Source organism: Notothenia rossii, assembly GCF_949606895.1.
Source record: "Notothenia rossii genome assembly, chromosome: 3".
In the NCBI taxonomy this organism is placed as follows: Eukaryota; Metazoa; Chordata; class Actinopteri; order Perciformes; family Nototheniidae; genus Notothenia; species Notothenia rossii.
Genome location: NC_136901.1, coordinates 420,890 through 442,189, shown reverse-complemented (window position 1 = coordinate 442,189; position 21,300 = coordinate 420,890). Strand labels below are relative to the sequence as shown.

The following is a 21,300-nucleotide window of genomic DNA, read 5'->3' as shown; positions in this document are numbered from 1 at the left end:
AATCAGGGCAGCTAAATCCAACTTCTTTGTTAATCTCATTCATGAATCTAAGGGAAATCAGAAACAAATCTGTGACTGTCTGCAGAACCTAACAGGGAAAGGGCATCAAATAACAAAGCAGCTGGAGATCAGTAACAATGGAACCTTATGTAAGGGGCCAGCAGAAATAGCGGCTATTTTTAATAACCATTTTATTAATTCTGTGAGGCTGACTATAAACAGTCCCCAAGTTGGTCAAATACATTCATCACCTATTGATTGTAAACAGCCAGTCTTCTCCCTGACAGAGACTTCTGAATCAAAAGTTAATTCTATAATTTCTTCTTTAAACAATTCCAAATCAAAAGACACTTTTGGACTGGATTCTCTGTTTCTAAAGAAACATGCTACCACCCTCACAGGGACAATTACCAAAATAATTAACTCCTCTTTTAGGGAGGGAAAATTCCCAAAAGACTGGAAGTTAGCCATTGTTGTGCCAGTCCACAAATCCGGGGACACAACTGATGCAAACAACTATAGGCCCATTAGTGTTTTACCTGTCATGTCTAAGATCTCTGAGAAATGTGTAGCTGAGCAATTGACTGGACATCTTAACTGTAGTCCTTTCACACTACACCCCATGCAATTCGGCTTCCGAGCCAATCATTCCACTGAGAGCGCAAATTGTTTCCTTGTGGAAAATATTAAATCAAAAATGGACAAAAGAGGCATTGTTGGAGCAATCTTCTTAGATCTTAAGAAAGCTTTTGATGCAGTCAATCATCAAGTACTCATTCACAGGATGTCTTATTTTAATGTCTCACCCAGTGCAATAGACTGGATAAGCTCCTATCAGACAGAGTTCAGTGTGTAAGGGTAAGTGGCGAGACATCACCACCCCTGAGGAATGAACTGGGTGTACCCCAGGGATCTATCCTGGGCCCAATTCTATTCAGCCTTTATATAAATGACTTGCCATCAGCGTGCACTGGATGTGAGGGGCAAATATACGCTGATGACACTGTCATTTATGTCCATGCAAAAACCAAGGCCCAAGCTGTGGCCAAACTAAATGATGCAATGGTTCATGCACATCAATGGCTTACTGAGTCCCAGCTATATCTGAAGGTTAAGAAGACAACTGCAATGATTCTTCCCCACCTACTGTATGAGCAGCTGGACCCAGGTGAACCAGCTGGACCCAGGGGAACCAGCTTGAACCAGCTGGACCCAGGGGAACCAGTTGGACCCAGGCGAACCAGCTGGACCCAGGCGAACCATCTGGACCCAGGGGAACCAGTTGGACCCAGGTGAACCAGCTGGACCCAGGGGAACCAGTTGGACCCAGGTGAACCAGCTGGACCCAGGGGAACCAGCTTGAACCACCTGGACCCAGGGGAAACAGCTGGACCCAGGGGAACCAGCTGGACCCAGGTAAACCAGCTGGACCCAGGCAAACCGGCTGGACCCAGGGGAACCAGCTGGACCCAGGCGAACCAGCTGGACCCAGGCGAACCAGCTGGACCCAGGTGAACCAGCTGGACCCAGGTGAATAGCACCACATTAAGGCCTATCCTGTCACTTCACAAACAAGCTCTCAAAGTTTTGGACAGAAAACCTAAGCTATACCACCACAGCAAAATCCTGGACTGCTCAGCCGGGAAAATATTTTAAAACACACTGATGCAAGTCTCATTTTTAAAATTATAAACGGCAAGGCAGGATATTTCATCTGTTTGCATGTTTGTTTGTTCCTCTCTATTGTTCTACTGCTGTTGTCTGCTGTACTCTATTGAATTGTTTTTTTATTCTCTAGTCTTGTTGGTCATTTAACATATTGCCAAGGACAACAGTTGAAAATTAGCCTGCTGGCTAATACTGGCTCATTTACAGCGATGTGAATAAATGTGCACTGTCCTTTAAATAAATAAACAAACAAACAAACAACGGCTAACAACTAACGACAACTAGCAGCTAACCACGACAGCTAACGGCTGGCATCTACCGACGGCTAACAACCACAGCTAGCAACGGCTGACAGCTATCGACAACTAGCAGCTACCGAAGACTACCAGCTAGCGGCTAACGACAACAGCTAATGACTAGCTGCTAACGGCTATCGACATCCATCGGTTGACATCAGACTGTTATCCCCTTTTTTTCCCCGGTGTCTGAGAGGAGGTTCGATCATGTCTGGTCGGCCTCGTGTGGACCCTCTCGCTTTTTCACCACCTCGACGGCGGCTTCGGACGTCGCCCACACTTTCATCGGCGCCTGGGTGGCGCACTTCTGGACCCTGCCTGGCCTCTCCTCTTACCGCGGCTCACGGTTGGCCTCGACGGCCGCTTCAGACGGCGCCCCGTCTGACCCCGTGTGGCCTCTTCGCTGTCCACGGCTCCTTCCTCCCGGGGACACGGCTCCTTCCTCCCGGGGATGCTGCTCCTTCCTCCCGGGGACATGGCTCCTTCCTCCCGGGGACACGGCTCCTTCCTCCCGGGGACACGGCTCCTTCCTCCCGGGGACGCTGCTCCTTCCTCCCAGGGACACGGCTCCTTCCTCCCGGGGACACGGCTCCTTCCTCCCGGGGATGCTGCTCCTTCCTCCCGGGGACACGGCTCCTTCCTCCCGGGGATGCTGCTCCTTCCTCCCGGGGACACGGCTCCTTCCTCCCGGGGATGCTGCTCCTTCCTCCCGGGGACACGGCTCCTTCCTCCCGGGGATGCTGCTCCTTCCTCCCGGGGACGCGGCTCCTTCCTCCCGGGGACACGGCTCCTTCCTCCCGGGGATGCTGCTCCTTCCTCCCGGGGATGCTGCTCCTTCCTCCCGGGGACACGGCTCCTTCCTCCCGGGGACGCTGCTCCTTCCTCCCGGGGATGCTGCTCCTTCCTCCCGGGGACACGGCTCCTTCCTCCCGGGGATGCTGCTCCTTCCTCCCGGGGACACGGCTCCTGCCCCCCGGGGACACGGCTCCTGCCCCCCGGGGATGCTGCTCCTTCCTCCCGGGGACGCTGCTCCTTCCTCCCGGGGATGCTGCTCCTGCCCCCCGGGGATGCTGCTCCTGCCCCCGGGGATGCTGCTCCTGCCCCCCGGGGACGCGGCTCCTTCCTCCCGGGGATGCTGCTCCTTCCTCCCGGGGATGCTGCTCCTGCCCCCCGGGGACGCGGCTCCTTCCTCCCGGGGACACGGCTCCTTCCTCCCGGGGACGCTGCTCCTGCCCCCCGGGGACACGGCTCCTTCCTCCCGGGGACACGGCTCCTTCCTCCCAGGGACACGGCTCCTTCCTCCCAGGGACACGGCTCCTGCCCCCCGGGGACGCGGCTCCTTCCTCCCGGGGACACGGCTCCTTCCTCCCGGGGATGCTGCTCCTGCCCCCCGGGGACACGGCTCCTTCCTCCCGGGGACACGGCTCCTGCCCCGCGGGGACGCGGCTCCTGCCCCCCGGGGACACGGCTCCTTCCTCCCGAGGACTTCGTCCCCGCCGCCGCTGTGCCCTCGCCTGCGACCGGGCAGCGCTCCTTCCTGCTGGGGACCACCGGGATATTCACGCCCGTCCCCACGTCGCGGCTCAGCAACCCAGCTTTCTCCGACTGGCGGTTGTGTTCTTCGTTCGCCCGGCCTGCCCCCCACCCCCGGTGGGGATGACCTCGCCCTCGTTGGGCTCCTACCCTCTCCTGCGGCCCCCTTGAGGCCCTCGCCTGCGGCCCCGCCCTCCTCGGCCCCTGTGGTGCTTCCTCCCGGACGCGAGGATTGTGTCCATGGTTGAATTCTGGGGGGGCTTGTGTGGTGACCACTGGTTGACATAATTCACCGTGGAACTGTGGGGTAGGGGTATTGTTTCTGCACGGACATGTGGTTACCTATATATATTGTGTGCCCTCCTGGTTTCTTTCTCTTGTCGAATTTCAAACTGTCCTCCACTCTAGCTGTGACATCACGCACTCTGCCTTAACGAGCTGCGCAATGTTAAAGTAACATTTTACAAATGTGATGAATTATGGGATGTATCTCTGGAATTATGAAAGTTATGAATGAGAAAAGTAATAGCCATCGATTCCCGACCGAGCTGAACGCTTTGATGTTTGAACTGAGTTTCTGCGATGTGGAATGTGGGAGGAGAAGAGGCGCAGAATAACAGGCGGAGTAATAAAGAATTTCAGCATTCCCACTAAATAAGCCAAGTTGAAATCAAAGTTAGGGAACACGTGTAATGCGTCACTCCCGGAGACAGTACAATAGAGTCTGTATGCAGACCACAGCAAGGAGGCGGATCCTATAGGGGGCGTTTCCTAAAGGGTTATGAGCCCCGCCCCCCACATATTTCTTAAAGGTATATGACGCTCTGTTTCTCATTTATTTTAATGCTTTGAATGAATCATAAAGGAACTTTGAAAAATAATAATTATAATTAATTAGCATAAAGAATGAACAGTATACAACCCACAGAGAAGACACATTAATTGACCTATTGACAGATCATAATGAATACAGAGTCAATTTGATAGTTTATCATAACATAGGATACATTAAACTCATCAATTGTAGGCATATCATTTTTGACAGTTTGTGCAGTGGTAGTAATTATTATTCAAATCAATCAACTACGTTTTATGGAAGATATTGCTGTATATCATTTAACAACATGAGTAGAGGTTTCTGTACACCTAAAATACTGAAGTTGAAGTTACTGTCCTGATGTGTATCATTCATTTGTTCATGTTGTGTCTGGTGGTAAGATTAATTAATTAATTAACGTATTTATTATTTCTTGAAACATTACAATACACATCAAATACTAAACATGAGATGTATAGTACATACCAATACATTGTACAAAGGAAAATATATACAGTACATACAAAGAGGAAAGTGTTCATTAAACATAAACATTTTATCGGGTGTTCTAATTCAGCAAACACAAAATATGTGCCCAGATTTCATTATCTCTGACTTCATCAACCAAAAGATCAATTTTGATATTTAACATGAACTCAGAAAGAAAAACACTCTGTCTGCCTTATACAACTTGTGTTGGTCATCTCTGAATATCATCCAAGTTTTGTAGATGGACAATTTTGCTATTATTAGTATGAGGTTTACACTAGGCTATATATTTCAATATGGGGGGTGTTAAGACCCAGAATGATATTTGGCTATTTCTGTGTAAATTCCACTTTGAACAGAGAAAGGATAAGGGCAGCCACTTGACATGAAACACACGGTCTGTCCCCTCTGAGGCCAAACCAACAGCACATGGAGCAGGAGGGACAAGCTTCCATTTGTACAGGTTTCACATATTTGGAAGAATGTCATGTCATATTTGAAAATTGAATTCTGGCAATTGACCCTCTGGAGAAATTGTCTGTAGCTGCCATACATTATTTGACTTGCTGTTTGTCAACCACAGCTTCCCAGTACGTCTGTATGTATGATGTCTGCTTGTATTGTTTTACAGTTACATCCTGTCAGAGCCATCTGTACATTGTCAATGTAATCTTATTCAAAGGAAGAATCAGAGCATAATAAATGAAGCGGTAATACACTAATACTGTCTATGCACCCAATGTCTGATGCATTATGAACATTCTTATAATGTATTATAATCAGCTTATATCACTGTATAGTTATAAGAACTCATTAATGCTCATAAATGAACTAGTTGATGTGGGATTCAACAATAGTGGGACTCAAGTGTCTCCATTCTCTGAGGGTGTGAGCTTGCTTTACTGAACAGGACTATGAAGCACAGCTTCCCAGTACGTCTGTATGTACAGTATGATGTCTGCTTGTATTGTTTTACAGTTACATCCTGTCAGAGCCATCGGTACATTGTCAATGTAATCTTTGGGTTTTGCTTTTATTATTTCGAAGCAGGAGCCATTTTTTAGGGATTGCCTTTCTAATAATGAATAATTCACTTACCCAATTCCTTTCATCCTGAAGCTTATGGCATATCTTTAATGCAAACGATACCTGAGTCAATCCAATGTTGATACATTCATGAATTTCCTCTAAGATCCGTTAGATCCCCAAATGGTCTGGTTTCCAACCTCATCTCCTGTACGGCTCCTTTAGTGTCCCCCCCCCTGCTCTCTGCCAGCTAGCCCATCTTTCAATGACACATTGATAGAAAGAAGGAATCCCTGTTCAAATCAAGGTCTTTTCCGAATCAATTGAGAAATAGTTTAGGCAATAGTTTCCAGTCCCCTGATGTTGGGTGATTGATCCATAATACGCTTCAACCCACCATAATGAAGTGCTTCTCTGTGAGATACAAAGATATAGCATTTTAAACCCTGTCTCATCATCTCCAGTGATAACTGGTCTTTTTCAATTGTATGCCTGTTTCCAGACCAAATGTTCTAGGGGTAAGATGAATAACTTGGCTTTGGATAAGTTGAGCCTATAAATAAGGGAAAGTACTGTTCCGTACACCACATGGCTTTAATAAATACATATTGTTTATGAGGAGATGGATGGAAAGGAAGTTACATCAACACACATAAGAGAACTGCATAACACAAATTCCCCTTAACCTTCATCTTATTCAAAGGAAGAATCAGAGCATAATAAATGAAGCGGTAATACTGGCTATGCATCATTCTTAGAATGTGTTATAATCAGCTTATAAAACTATAATTGTTGTTCTAGGAACTCATTGATGCTCATAAATGAAGCAGGTGATGTGGGATTCAGCAGTAGTAGGATTCAAGTGTCTCCATGCTCTTGTTTTGAAAACGTATGTAGGATTTAGAAGGCGTTTTTAGAATCGGCTATACAGTTATACAGAAGGAGCAGAGTTTGAATAGGAAGTGTTTTAAGGAAGATTTCAGAACCCATGGTGTAGGACTAAAACACATACACGCATATTACAATCGCTCACTTAGACTGGCCTCCAATGTGTTCAAACAAGAGACACAGATCAGTGTCCCTTATGGGGTAATTAGGGTTAGGCTTGGGGCTAGGGGTTAAGATAGTTTTGAAGGAACATAGGGCTGACTGTAGGTACGCTCCCGTGTATGACAGTGCAAAAATGTTTGCCTCTTCTTTGACTCCTGTTGTCTGTTACTCTGCGTTAAAGTAGTCATAGTCTGTCCTTTAGCACACTTCCATATCTGCCCGGTACAAATGTTTAAGTGAACAGCTTGACCTGTATTTGTTTTTGTGTACTTGTCTAGGCGGATGATGTGTCCCTTCAAAATGTGGCAGGCAAGACAGTTTTCTGAATCTTAAATCAATGATTGCTATTAAAAATCATTGCTATCTTAAACATTAAAATACAAGGTTCTTTAATTTTCAACAGTCTAATAGAATCAGACCATAGGATTTTCCTCAGCATCCTGGGCTGGACAAAGAGCAGTTAGCACTGTTGAAAAAAGGACACATATATGAGAGAAGTATAAAAGTTTATTTTGTATAAAATGTAAAGCCTAGAAACACAATATTGGTATGCACAAATTACTCAAGTATAAAGACATCAGCCCATTGTGTCCGATGACAGCGGAAGGAGAGAGCTGGTTAGGAAGGCGTAACTCCTTTCCCCCGCAGCGTTCCATAACTTAAGCATGGGTCTGTTTCTAGGGAAACATGCAGCACGGTGCCGATCTGGAGGATGCAGGACTTAAACAGAAGTATGATTAAAACGAGCTACGCCATTACCCTCTCGACAACAAATACATTATTATTATTAACAGACAGAACAGACGTGACTAGTAGGAACTACGTGTTTAGTTTAAATAAAGCCTCTCATTTTTGGTATCGAGCTTTGAAATAGGGCTTTGAATTTGAAACATTAAGGCTTCTATCCCATTTCTGAACACACGATGGCAGCCGTTAACAATAGAGTCTGTATGCAGACCACAGCAAGGAGGCGGATCCTAAAGGGGGTGGATCCTATAGGGGGCGTTTCCTAAAGGGTTATGCGGTCTGCATCCAGACCTATGATTCAGACCCATCTCAGACAGTAACGTGATGACGCCTCGTACGTCCTGACGCCTCGTACGTCCTGACGTCATGACGCTCCCCACGCCGCTCACGTTGAGCTGAAGCTCTTCACATGTTTCTGTTCTCCGTTGTTTCCCTGGTCTCTGAAAGATGTCGGTGTTTCACGACGAGGTGGAGATCGAGGACTTTGAGTTTGATGAAGAGACGGAGATGTATTACTTCCCGTGTCCCTGCGGAGACAGATTCTGTATCTCGAAGGTAGGAACTGTGCTAACTGAGCTAATTGCTGACTCTTCTTCTGTGGTGGAGGACCGAAAACTGTTCCAAGCTTTATTTTATTTACATTTGTTTTTCTACAGATTTTTACAATCTCCTTTTTCCTCTCTTGCACGGAAATCCTTTTATTTATATTTCTGTATGATGTTATCATTTATTTATATACGTTTCATAAGTCTGTCTGAATTTATTTGCTGTCATTTATTTATTTTTTCTTACATTTTCCCTGTTGTTGTAATTTTAAACATTTATTTCTGCTCCACACCTAATTATGATGTATTGATTTGTTGTTGTTGTTGTTGTTGTTGTTCAGGAGGATCTGGAGAACGGAGAGGAGACAGCGACCTGTCCGAGTTGCTCGCTGATAGTCAAAGTGGTTTATGATCAGGTCCGTGAACGCACCACCAACACTATAAGAAGTTCATATTCAAATAAAAACAGGTTTTATTTAAAGTTTATTCAAACATTTCAAAATGAGAACATTTTTAAACAAAGACATTTTAAAAGTTATAATTACTATCTGATATTTAGCAGATTCTTTTTATATAATTTGTTTCCTCTTTAGTGCCCATCTGAAATATAACAAAATAAAAGCATGAGTCATTTTGACCCTTCAAAATAAGAGCGTGTAATAAAAGTATTTTTGTGTTTCAGGATTTGTTTTTGTCCGGAGAGATCATCGCCGCTTCGTCAGAAAGCAAACTGGAGCTGCTTCAGTCCTGACCCCCTCCTCATCTTCCTCATCATCCTCCTCTTCATCATCCTCCTCTTCATCCTCTTCATCCTCAGATAAACACCTTTATTTTTAGCCTGATTCCAGTTTTATTCTGACAGTACGGTGCGTTCATGTGCTGCTGGGACTCTGAGTGCGCCTCTGACAGGACGGTGCGTTCAGGTGCTGCTGGGACTCTGAGTGCGCCTCTGACAGGACGGTGCGTTCAGGTGCTGCTGGGACTCTGAGTGCGCCTCTGACAGGACGGTGCGTTCAGGTGCTGCTGGGACTCTGAGTGCGCCTCTGACAGGACGGTGCGTTCAGGTGCTGCTGGGACTCTGAGTGCGCCTCTGACAGGACGGTGCGTTCATGTGCTGCCGGGACTCTGAGGCTTCCTCTGACAGCACGGTGCATTCAGGTGCTGCTGGGACTCTGAGTGCGCCTCTGACAGGATGGTGCGTTCAGGTTCTGCTGGGACTCTGAGGCTTCCTCTGACAGGACGGTGTGTTCAGGTGCTGCTGGGACTCTGAACGCTCCTCTGACAGGACGGTGCGTTTAGGTGCTGCTGGGACTCTGAGGCTTCCTCTTACAGCATGGTGCGTTCAGGTGCTCCTGGGACTCTGAGCGCTCTGACAGGAACCTGTGTACATACTGAGAATATGGTTAATATGTAATTTTAAAGTGAAAGTTTGAACAGAATAATAAACTCCTCAGCGCTGATCCCTCTGTGTTCCTCTGTTAAACAGTTAGAGAATAACTGGAAACATTTACAAAGGTGTTTTAATCATTTTACTATCCACGTGTTTTTATTATCTTTCCTTAAAGGTCCCTTGTCATGCTTTTCCGGTTCTGGGGCCTCATGTATAACGGGATGTAACGGGATGTAACGGGATGTAACGGGATGTAACGGGATGTAACGGGATGTACGCTCCAAAAATGGCATACGCCAGTTTCTACACAATGTTTGCGATTTATAAAATACTAACTTGGCGGGAAAACGTGCGGTCCTCCACGCAAACTCTAACTCGTGTTTTATGCCGTTTGCCAATAAGTCGCTCGTGGATATAGAGTTGCTGCGGAGGGGGGGGGGGGTTGAGATGCACAGGCTGCAGTGGAGACGCTGCGCACAGCTGATCGACAGCTGGGACACAAACCACCAAATACAAACATTCAGATCCAGTCGTCATGACTACACTCCGGAGGGATCCCCCCATCATTTCTCAGTTTCTCATCAAGGGGGGGGGGGTCTCCTGTCCCCGGTACAAACACACTGCCTGAGGAAGGCTATGTGTATTCTTTTTGTCATGAACCTTTTTCGGACCACTTATTTATTTATGTTGGTGACGATCCGACCTCCATGCTGCTACTCTGGTTCAAACTGCATCCACCAAACAATATGATTTATCTCACCTCCCCAGAAGAACCAGAACCTGACACGGTGTGAGATGTTTGAGCTGCTCTGTCCTCATTTCCTGCTATCTTCTTCATAAAGTCAGTCAGTCAGTCAGTCAGTCAGTCAGTCAGAATGAAGGAATGAATGAATGAATGAATGAATGAATGAATGAAAGAAGGAAGGAAGGAAGGAAGGAAGGAAGGAAGGTATGAATGAATGAAGGAATGAATGAAAGGGGATTTCTTTGACTATTTAAAGGCAGCTACGGGCGTTACGTGAAGTCTGCTAAAGCTGCACCGCATTTGGAGTGGGTTGTGATTTAGAAAGGGAAACCGGCGTAGGAAGTGCCGTACGCAGTTTCCTCTCCGGTACGCAATGTTTGGTGAATCGGAAAGTGGCGGAAAATGTATGGACCTATTTTTCGGATTTCTACTACGTAGGCAACCTTCCCACGTGAATCCTACGCACGGCGTTATACATGAGGCCCCTGACCCGTCCCCTTGTGTTCTGTAGCTTCTGCATGTGAACGCTCTGCAGAGTCACAGACCCTCAAAGTACACCCTGTAGGGAGTAACACTCCAACACAGAGAAGACCTGTCTGCCCCTGAACGCCTCGTTGGACCTTTCTCTTTTCCCATTGTTTACTTCTTATAGTGTAGTAAGTGACGTAACGTCTCCTCACACTCACTCAATCTTTTCTCAGCTGCAGCTCCGGGGATTTCGGAGCCTGAGACGGCGAGACGCGGCCTGGACTCGTTCTGAGCACACGCAGACTCACAGCTAGGCTGCGGGTGTGTGTGTGCTCGGGCTGGGTCTCGCCGTGTCTCGCAGACCCCACGCAGCACCCAGGAAACCACACAGTAACCCAGCTCACACTGTCCGCTCCTCGAGCCTCAAAGGGCGGAGCAGCGAGCCCCCCAACGTCCCCCCAACACGGCCCCCAGACCCCACGCAGCATTCCCATCTGTTTGTCCTTACTGGGGTCATTTCCTGGTTGCTAACAAACGCCATGGTAACACATAATCTCTGATGTTCAGCTGTAACGGTGGTGGACTCTTTCTGACCAATCAGAGCACAGTGGGCTCACAGGGGGGAGAGCAGGAGCTCGGGGGGGGGGGGGGGGGGGGTACAGGAGCTCCAACAAGGCGTGAGGACAGAGTGAATACACACACTATACAGAGATGCTGGATGAGAAACCAATGAGAGTTTGGAACATTGAACAATGTACATCTATTCTACTAGACCTCAACGATGGGATCAGGAGAAATGACCATGACCTTTAAAGATTTATTTATTAACCAGTTTCATTTACTTCTTATTCTTTTCTTTATGTCTGCAGACTTTATTATTTATTGACAAAATGATTATTCTTTTCATTATTTAAGAAACGGACTCACTCATTTCTTTGTGTCTTTATCCGTTTATAAATATGTTGAAGGATGTTTGAGTGAATGGAGCTGCTGTTCAGACGGACGGTCATGAGACCGGAGTCATGTGAGAGGAGGAGGAAGAGGAGGAGGGTATAGAGAGAGAGAGAGAGAGAAGAGGAAGATGGAGGGTTTTCTGTCCTGCTGGGTGAGGATCTGCTGCGGTGAGGAAGAGGAGGAAGAAGAAGAAGAGAGGAAAGAAGAGGAACAGGAGGAGATCAAGATGAAGAGTTTTAAAACCAGTTGCTCCTCTCTGCCGCTCGCTGAGGTAACTCATCGGCTTCACTTCTTACAGTGTACAACTTTCTACAACGTGCTTCTTTTTAACTTCTTATAGTGTGCTGTCTGACCGCCTCTGTAACACACTTACCTTTGACCTTTCACTGTCACTTTTTACAGTGTGTCACTTTTACAGTGGGTCACTTTTACAGTGTGTCACTTTTACAGTGTGTCACTTTTTACAGTGGGTCACTTTTTACAGTGTGTGACTTTTACAGTGGGTCACTTTTACAGTGGGTCACTTTTACAGTGTGTCACTTTTTACAGTGGGTCACTTTTTACAGTGGGTCACTTTTTACAGTGTGTGACTTTTACAGTGGGTGCTTTTACAGTGGGTGCTTTTACAGTGGGTCACTTTTACTGTGGGTCACTTTTTACAGTGTGTCACTTTTTACAGTGGGTCACTTTTTACAGTGTGTGACTTTTACAGTGGGTCACTTACATTTTTTACAGTGTGTGACTTTTTACAGTGGGTCACTTTTTACAGTGTGTCACTTTTACAGTGTGTCACTTTTTACAGTGGGTCACTTTTTACAGTGTGTGACTTTTACAGTGTGTCACTTTTACTGTGGGTCACTTTTACTGTGGGTCACTTTTTACAGTGGGTCACTTTTTACAGTGTGTCACTTTTTACAGTGGGTCACTTTTACTGTGGGTCACTTTTACAGTGGGTCACTTTTTACAGTGGGTCACTTTTACTGTGGGTCACTTTTACTGTGGGTCACTTTTACAGTGTGTCACTTTTTACAGTGGGTCACTTTTTACAGTGTGTGACTTTTACAGTGTGTCACTTTTACTGTGGGTCACTTTTACAGTGGGTCACTTTTTACAGTGGGTCACTTTTACTGTGGGTCACTTTTACTGTGGGTCACTTTTACAGTGTGTCACTTTTTACAGTGGGTCACTTTTTACAGTGTGTGACTTTTACAGTGGGTCACTTACATTTTTTACAGTGTGTGACTTTTTACAGTGGGTCACTTTTTACAGTGTGTCACTTTTACAGTGTGTCACTTTTTACAGTGTGTGCTTTTAACTTTTTTTTAAATGCTTTGAAATGTAAGGTGTTTGGACCGTGATTTAAACGTGTTCTTATGTCTCTGTTTGTCCCAACAGGCTGACGCCCCCCCCCCCGCCTTCTGGTTCAGCACCCTGCAGGCCCGGCACCCCCGACAGCAGAGAGGCCGGAGGAGCAGCGAGGGGGCGGACGGCGAGGGGGATGGCGTCTTCCCCTGGGTCAGAAACACCTCTAATATATCATATATTACTAATATAATGTTGTGTATATTTATATATTTATTTATATATATATATATATATATATATATATATATATATATATATATCTGTATATACCTGTGTCTCTGAGCAGAACCCCGGCCTGAGGTTCGGGTCCTCTCACTCCTACCTGAGTCTGGAGAGGCTGGGAGGGGGGGCCAGCGCCGCCGTCTACAAGGGGGTCAGCAGGTACTCAGGTGTTCATCACAGTATACCTGTGATTAATATATACATCACATCATACTTTATATATACTTATATATACTTACAGTGGGGCAAAAAAGTATTCAGTCAGCCACCAACTGTGCAAGTTCTCCCACTTCAAAAGATGAGAGGTCTGTAATGTTCATCCTAGGTATACCTCAACTCTGAGAGACAGAATGAGAAAAAGAAATTCAGAAAATCACATTGTCTGATTTTTAAAGACTTTATTTGCAAATGATGGAAAATAAGTATTTGGTCAAAAACAAAAGTTCATCTCAATACTTAGTTATAAACCCTTTGTTGGCAATGACAGAGGTCAAACGCTTTCTGTAAGTCTTCACAAGGTTTTCACTGTTGCTGGTATTTAGGCCCATTCCTCCATGCAGATCTCCTCTAGAGCAGTGATGCTTTGGGGCTGTCGCTAGGCAACACAGACTTTCAACTCCCTCCAAAGATTTTCTATGGGGTTGAGATCTGGAGACTGGCTAGGCCCCTCCAGGACCTTGAAATGCTTCTTACGAAGCCACTCCTTCGTTGCCCGGGCGGTGTGTTTGGGATCATTGTCATGCTGAAAGACCCAGCCACGTTTCATCTTCAATGCCCTTGCTGATGGAAGGAGGTTGTCACTCAAAATCTCACGATCCATGGCCCCATTCATTCTTTCCTTTACACCAGGTGTCACCAAACTTTTTTCTCTGGGGGCCACATTATTGTTCCTGACTGTGATGGGGGGCCGGGGCCGAGTCAGCTCATTGTGTAGAAGAGATTACTAGCCCGGCACAGCCATCCCCAGTACTACTTCCACACTACTATATCAACACTTGATTCCTGTCACATATTTGTTTACCATCTTTACTAGTGGTTTACAAAAGTAGCAATTGAGTCTTCACACTTTGCTTTAATTTGAAATACCACAGATATTCCATTTATTTGTTTTCTAATAAAAATAACATCAAAGCTGTCAAGGTAAGAAACATCTGCCTAGTTGAGGTGACACTGGCAAAGGTGAGTTCAAAATGATAAATTATAGGTAGGCCTGATGATGATAATAATAATAATAATAATAATAATAATAATAATAATTGTGTGCAGCACTTAATAAAGGTCAAATAAATAGGCCTATAAAATAAATAAATAAATAAAAAACATCAACATTATAATAACATGAGTAGGCTAATAGAACTAGCCAACTCTTATGCCTATCCAGGTGAGCATGTTCAGTTAACATGTTGTTTAGGTCAAGGTGAAAAGGACATGAGCAGTGTAGGCTCAAAACTAAAGCACAACAATAATCCAGAATAAATCTAAATCAGTAGCCTATATGTAGGTGAGCTGGATTTCTACTTGTTGATGAATTGTGCTGTCTTTGGGATGGGGTCAGCAATCTCCTCTCCTCACTTCAGAGTGCCTTCTGGAGCCCTGGCATGGAGGGATGACGGATTGAACACAAGAAGCACCATATTCAGTAAATGGCAAGACATGCTGCTGTCTGCTTTTCTCTGTGACATCATTTTACAACATATGTAGCAAATTAAAAAGAGCCTTCACATTTCATATGTATAGCAATTCAAATCAGTAATTGTTCAAATCAGTGTGCTTACCGTATCAGTGTGAACTGTGTGTTTGCTTCTGGCTGATGAGAAGTTCAATGTCTGGTTGCAGTCTAGTGGTAGCCAGTCTCAAGGTGTGATGCAAGTGTTTATCTGTGAGTCTGTTCCTTGTTGTATTCTTGGTTTGCTTCATGCGGGAAAAGGTTTGCTCACAGGACATCTTCATTGCATGCTGTTTGATGTTTGGGTAGGTTTCCCCTGGGAGCGAAGCATAGAACTCAATGAGACTGTCAGGCTTGAACGCATCTTTAAGGATATCACAATTCTGCAACTCGGCTAGTTCAAACTGAAGAGAGGAATGGGCATCATTTATGTCGGCAGCAAAGGGGTTCTGGAACAAACGTATTGCTTTACCGTTGACATGAAGCTCACGGAACCGCACACTGAACTGCCCCTGCAGCATTTCCAGTGCATCCTTGCACTTTTCGACTGGGAACGTGACAGGTGGTTTCTCAGCGCAGTAGCTCCGGGTGGCAGGGAGATGCGTAAAGTCCAGCTTTTCAACCTGTCTCACAAGCAGCACTAGTTTGACCTCGAACGCTTTGATGTGGGAATACAGGTCACTGATTGGCTTCCCTTTGCCTTGGAGCTGCACGTTAAGGTGGTTCAACATTTCAGTCACATCTGTTAAAAATGCGAGGTCCCATTTCCATTCTGGCTCGGTCAGCTCTCGTACCGTTTCACCTTTAGACTGCAGGAAGGTGTTGATTTCGGGTAGCAGGTCGTAGAAAGGGCGCAACACTTTGCCTGGGCTTAACCACCGGATTTCTGTGTAGTACAGCACAACCTCGTAGGCAGACTCAAGCTCGGAGAGGAAGGCCTGGAACTGCCTGTGTTTCAGACCATTTTTTCGGATGTAGTTGACACAGTGCACGACCACCTTCATAACAGACGCCCACTTCAAAACTTTGCAGCATAGGGCTTGCTGGTGAATCAGACAGTGGACTTGTAGTGGGGGGGTGAGACCTCGTTCCTCGAATTCGCTGTTCAAGCGCCCTACTAGCCCCCTTGTCGTGCCAACCATACTAGGTGCGCCATCCGTAGTGATGCTGGCAAATTTCCACCAGTCGAGACCCAACTCTTCCATTGTTTTGCACACTTGGACAAACATCTCCTCTCCTGTTGTAGTTCCTTTGAGGCTTTTTAGTGCTGCCAGCTCCTCAGACACTTCAAAGCTTTCGCTAATCCCACGAATAAAAATGAGCAGTTGTGCTGTGTCCTGCACATCATTGCTCTCATCCATGGCCAAAGCAAAAAACTTGAATTGTGACGCTTTCTCGTTCAGCTGCTCATAAACGTTGTCCCCCAATTCTTCTACTCGCCTGGTCATAGTAGTCGCGGAGAGACTCCCACTGTTGACTGCCTCTCTCTTGTCGGGACACACCTCCTCGGCCACAGCAAGGATGCATTGTTTAACAAAGTCCCCATCAGTGAAGGGCTTCCCATGGGTAGCTAGTATGTGAGCTACCTTGAAGCTAGCTCGAGCAGCAGCCTGGTTTACCTGGGTTTGGCGAATGAATGTTTGTTGTTGTGCTGCCAGTCCGCCTTTCATTCTGCGAATTCTGTCTGCTCTTGCTTGCCCTCGCAAGCTAGCAAAGTCACTGGCGGGTTTCGTGGTGACGACGAAGATTATATTCCTTGAAAACCGCCACACTCTCTTCACAGATAATGCAAACGGCACGGTCCTTATACTGAACAAAAAAATAGTCGTTGGTCCACTGTTCTTTGAAAATTCTGCACTCTCTATCGACTTTTCGTTTAACGTTAACGTTAGCCATTTTTGCTGTCCTGAACACTGACAGTTCTCTACGCGTGCGTTGTCTGTCACTCACTTGATCTCCATCATGTCGGGTGACGACAATTCGGCAAATATAGTGCATTTTATTTTATAACTAAATATAATTTTTTTAACTGAAACAAAATACCAAACGCAGACATGTTATTATTTTACAAAAATCTATTTGAAAAAAATAAGCCATGACGACTTTTGGGGATTTGCCTCATAGGGCCGGTTCAAGTAGTGGGGGGCAGAGGGGGTGGGGGCCGGTAAAAGGGGGGTGGCGGGCCGGATCCGGCCCCCGGGCCGTAGTTTGGTGACCCCTGCTATACACGGATCAGTGGTCCTGGTCCCTTTGCAGAACAACAGCCCCAAAGCATGATGTCCCCCCCCATGTTTCACAGTAGGTGTTCTTTGGATGCAACTCAGCATTCTTTCTCCTCCAAACACGTCTAGTTGAGTTTTTACCAAAAAGTTCTATTTTGGTTTCATCTGACCAAATGACATTCTCCCAATCCTCTTCTGGATCATCTAAATGCTCTCTAGCAAACTTCAGACGGGCCTGGACATGTCCTGGCTTAAGCAGGGGGACACGTCTGGCACTGCAGGATTTGAGTCCCTGGCGGCGTAGTGTGTTACTGATGGTAGCCTTTGTTACTTTGGTCCCAGCTCTCTGCAGGTCATGGACCCTAGGTCCCCCCGTGTGGTTCTGGGATCTTTGCTCACCGTTCTTGTTTCTCATCTTGACCCCACGGGGTGAGATCTTGCGTGGAGCCCCAGATGGAGGGAGATTATCAGTGGTCTTGTTTGTCTTCCATTTTCTAATCATTGCTCCCACAGTTGATTTCTTCACACCAAGCTGCTTACCTATTGCAGATTCAGTCTTCCCGGCCTGGTGCAGGTCTACCATTTAGTTTCTGGTGTCCTTTGACAGCTCTCTGGTCTTGGCCATAGTGGAGTTTGGAGTGTGACTGTTTGAGGTTGTGGACAGGTGTCTTTTATACTGATAACGAGTTCAAACAGGTTCCATTAATACAGTTAACAAGTGGAGGACAGAGGAGGCTCTGAAAGAAGAAGTTACAGGTCTTTGAGAGACAGAAATCTTGTTTGTTTGTTATTGACCAAATACTTATTTTACACCTTATTTACAAATAAATTCTTTAAAAATCAGACAATGTGATTTTCTGGATTTGTTTTTCTCATTCTGTCTCTCATAGTTGAGGTGTACCTAGGATCAACATTACAGCCTCTCATCTTTTGAAGTGAACGGGTTAGGGTTAAGTAACTAATCTAAGTAACCCTTGAACAATTGGTGGCTGACTAAATACTTTTTTGCCCCACTGTATATATACTTTATATACTTTATAAATACTTTATATATACTTGTATATTTAAAGTATATAAGTATATATAAAGTATATAAGTATATATATTTATATATACTTATATACTTTATATATACTTTATATACTTTATATATACTTTATATATACTTGATATATACTTATATACTTTATATATACTTTATATATACTTATATACTTTATATATACTTTATATATACTTATATACTTTATATATACTTTATATATATACTTTATAAATACTTTATAAATACTTTATATATACTTTATATATACTTTATATATACTTTATATATACTTTATATATACTTATATACTTTATATATACTTTATATATACTTATATACTTTATATATACTTATATACTTTATATATACTTTATATATACTTATATACTTTATATATACCTGTGATTCATATATCTGAATGTGTGCAGGATCAACGGGCGGCTGGTCGCTCTGAAGGAGATCAGGATGAAGACTGAGGAGGGGGTTCCCTTCACTGCCATTAGAGAGGGTACACACACACACACACACACACACACACACACACACACACACACACACACACACACACACACACACACACACACACACACACACACACACACACACACACACACAAACGGCTGCAGCTCTCTTTAGAAAAGCGTATCTCTGATACAAGTGGGCGTTACATTATGGTCGTGGGTGTATTGCTCCAAACTCCTGTTATCATGGTTTGCGTCCATGCCCCTAACTGGAGTTGTCCTAATTGTATGACGTCCTTATTCTCATTAGTCCCATGCCTGGATTCACACCACCTTATTTTGGGGGGAGATCTTGGTTGTTAATCCTTCCCTCGATTTATCCAAGCTAAATCCCCATCTAGTGCGGCTAGAGCTCTTATGACGCTTGTGACCCGATCGGTTGTGTGGATACGTGGCGATTCAGCCACCCAACAGCAAAAGAGTTTTCATTCTACTCCCATGTTCATCAAACATATTCTGGCATTGATTCTTTTACACAAAATACTCCTTCCTTCAGTGAAATGATGTGAATACTCGGCAATAGTCATATCAGACCACGCCCCCCTGTTATTAGACTTGGAATTGCTTCCTAAAAGTGGACAGCGCTCAATTTGGAGATCGCGGTTTTTATCTTCTAATACATTCTGCACATTTATTTCTGAGAAAATGAGGCTCTTTATCGTAAATAACAAATCTGAGTGGACTTCTCCTTCCCTCCTGTGGGAAACCTGCAAAGCGCTAATTCTCTTACAGTGCCAGGGAACATAAGCAGCGAATACAGAGACAACTTGAGCTGATGGAAGCAATTCTACAAATTGACAGACAGAACCCCTCATCTCCTTCGCTCTTCAGACGGAGAGACTCAAGCTCCAAGCGTTACAACTAAAGCATCAATCTGCCTCACGTTCACAAACCCCCCCCCATTCAATAGTTACAGACCCAAAGGAGATCAATAATGTTTTCGTACTATTCTAATCTTTACCAATCAGAGGCTCCACCTGACAACATCTTAATGAAACCATTCTTGGATCATTTGGATTTCCCTCTGATCAACGAAACAAGTAAGAGGAATCGATGCTCCACTCAGTTTAAAGGAGGCACAGACAGGTTGATACAGAATGGCAAGGCACCGGGCGGACGGCTCCTCAGAGCGTGGTTCCCTTCCTCCATCCGTAACTCAAGCATCAATTTCACTCAAAACAAAGAGAAACAAAGCTCCAGCAGAATGTAGCAGCTCCTGTTAGTTTGCCTCTGACATAAAGCTATTAGCTAAGACCCTGGCTAGCCGTCTGGACTCCTGTCTGCTAGATATTATTTCAGGTAGTCAAACTGGCTTCACAATGGGTAGACAGTTGTCCTCAAGTATTCGTCGCCTCCTTAATATCATAATGTCTAAGTCTAGCACACAAGAGGCTGAAAGGCTGATCTCTGTGGATGTGGAGAAGCTTTTGACCGAGTGGAGTGGGGTCATTTATTTTCAGCTCTTGACAAGTTTGGTTTGGTCAAAGATATATTTCATGGATTCAATTGTTGTATAGTTCTCCTACAGCTAGTGTGACTACCAACTCCACTCAACCCAAAGGGTCCCCGTCGCCTCTAGTGTTTGCTATCGAGCCACTTTCCATCGTTCTTAGAAGCTCACCAGCTTCCACAGGTATCTATAGGAATGGGGTGGAACACAGGTTCCGCTGTACCAGTCCAGTATTAATGGGATTACATTACATTGCATTTAGCTGACGCTTTTATCCAAAGCGACTTACAATAAGTGCATTCGACCAGGAAGATACAACCTTTAAGAAAACAGAATCATATAAGTACATCAGGTTTCATAGAGCCAAACATTTCAAGTGCTACTCAACTGGCATTTAGAAAGCCAGCCCTTTATTAGTATATAAGTGCTTTGTTAGTAATTCTATTGCTCGAAGTGGAGTCTAAAGAGATGAGTTTTCAGTTTGCGTCGGAAGATGTGTAAGCTATCTGCTGTCCTGATTTCAATGGGGAGCTCATTCCACCATTTTGGAGCCAGGATAGCAAACCCACGTGTTTCTGCTGACGGGAACTTGGGTCCCCCTCGCAGTGCGGGTGCAGCGAGCTGTTTGGCTGATGCAGAGCGGAGTGCACGTGCTGGGGTGTACGGTTTAACCATGTCCTGGATGTAGGAAGGGCCAGACCCATTCACAGCATGGTACGCAAGTACCAGTGTCTTGAAGTGGATTCTAGCAGTTACTGGAAGCCAGTGAAGGGAGCGGAGGAGCGGCGTCGTGTGGGAACATTTAGGAAGGTTGAAGACCAGACGAGCCGCTGCATTCTGGATGAGCTGCAGAGGTCGGATGGCACATGCAGGTAGACCAGCCAGGAGGGAGTTGCAGTAGTCTAGGCGTGAGATGACGAGAGCCTGGACCAGAATCTGCGCTGATGTCTGGGTCAGCTGGGGACGTATCCTCCTGATGTTGTAAAGCGTGTATCTGCAGCAGCGGGTTGTAGCAGAGATGTTTGCAGTGAAGGACAATTTGTTATCTAGGACCACACCCAGATTCCTTGCAGTCTGAGTC

At 45.3% G+C, this 21,300-nt stretch overlaps 2 protein-coding genes across 2 annotated transcripts in view; both read left to right on the top strand.

Annotated features, from left to right (window-relative positions):
- The first annotated feature begins 7,955 nt into the window (after nt 1-7,955).
- dph3 (diphthamide biosynthesis 3) lies at nt 7,956-9,631 on the top strand. The gene is made up of 3 exons (XM_079668219.1): nt 7,956-8,181; nt 8,513-8,587; nt 8,854-9,631. The coding sequence occupies exons 1-3, from the start codon at nt 8,074-8,076 to the stop codon at nt 8,920-8,922; spliced, it is 252 nt and encodes an 83-aa protein (XP_079524345.1). The 5' UTR covers nt 7,956-8,073; the 3' UTR covers nt 8,923-9,631.
- A 1,810-nt stretch (nt 9,632-11,441) lies between these two features.
- LOC307033464 (cyclin-dependent kinase 15-like) overlaps nt 11,442-21,300 on the top strand; it is a 57,237-nt gene continuing 47,378 nt past the window's right edge. Inside the window, exons 1-4 of the mRNA XM_079671950.1 lie at nt 11,442-11,999; nt 13,124-13,243; nt 13,380-13,474; nt 18,677-18,756. Of these exons, the coding sequence (XP_079528076.1) occupies nt 11,856-11,999; nt 13,124-13,243; nt 13,380-13,474; nt 18,677-18,756 (439 nt within the window). The 5' untranslated portion in view covers nt 11,442-11,855. The remainder of the gene's footprint in view (nt 12,000-13,123; nt 13,244-13,379; nt 13,475-18,676; nt 18,757-21,300) is intronic.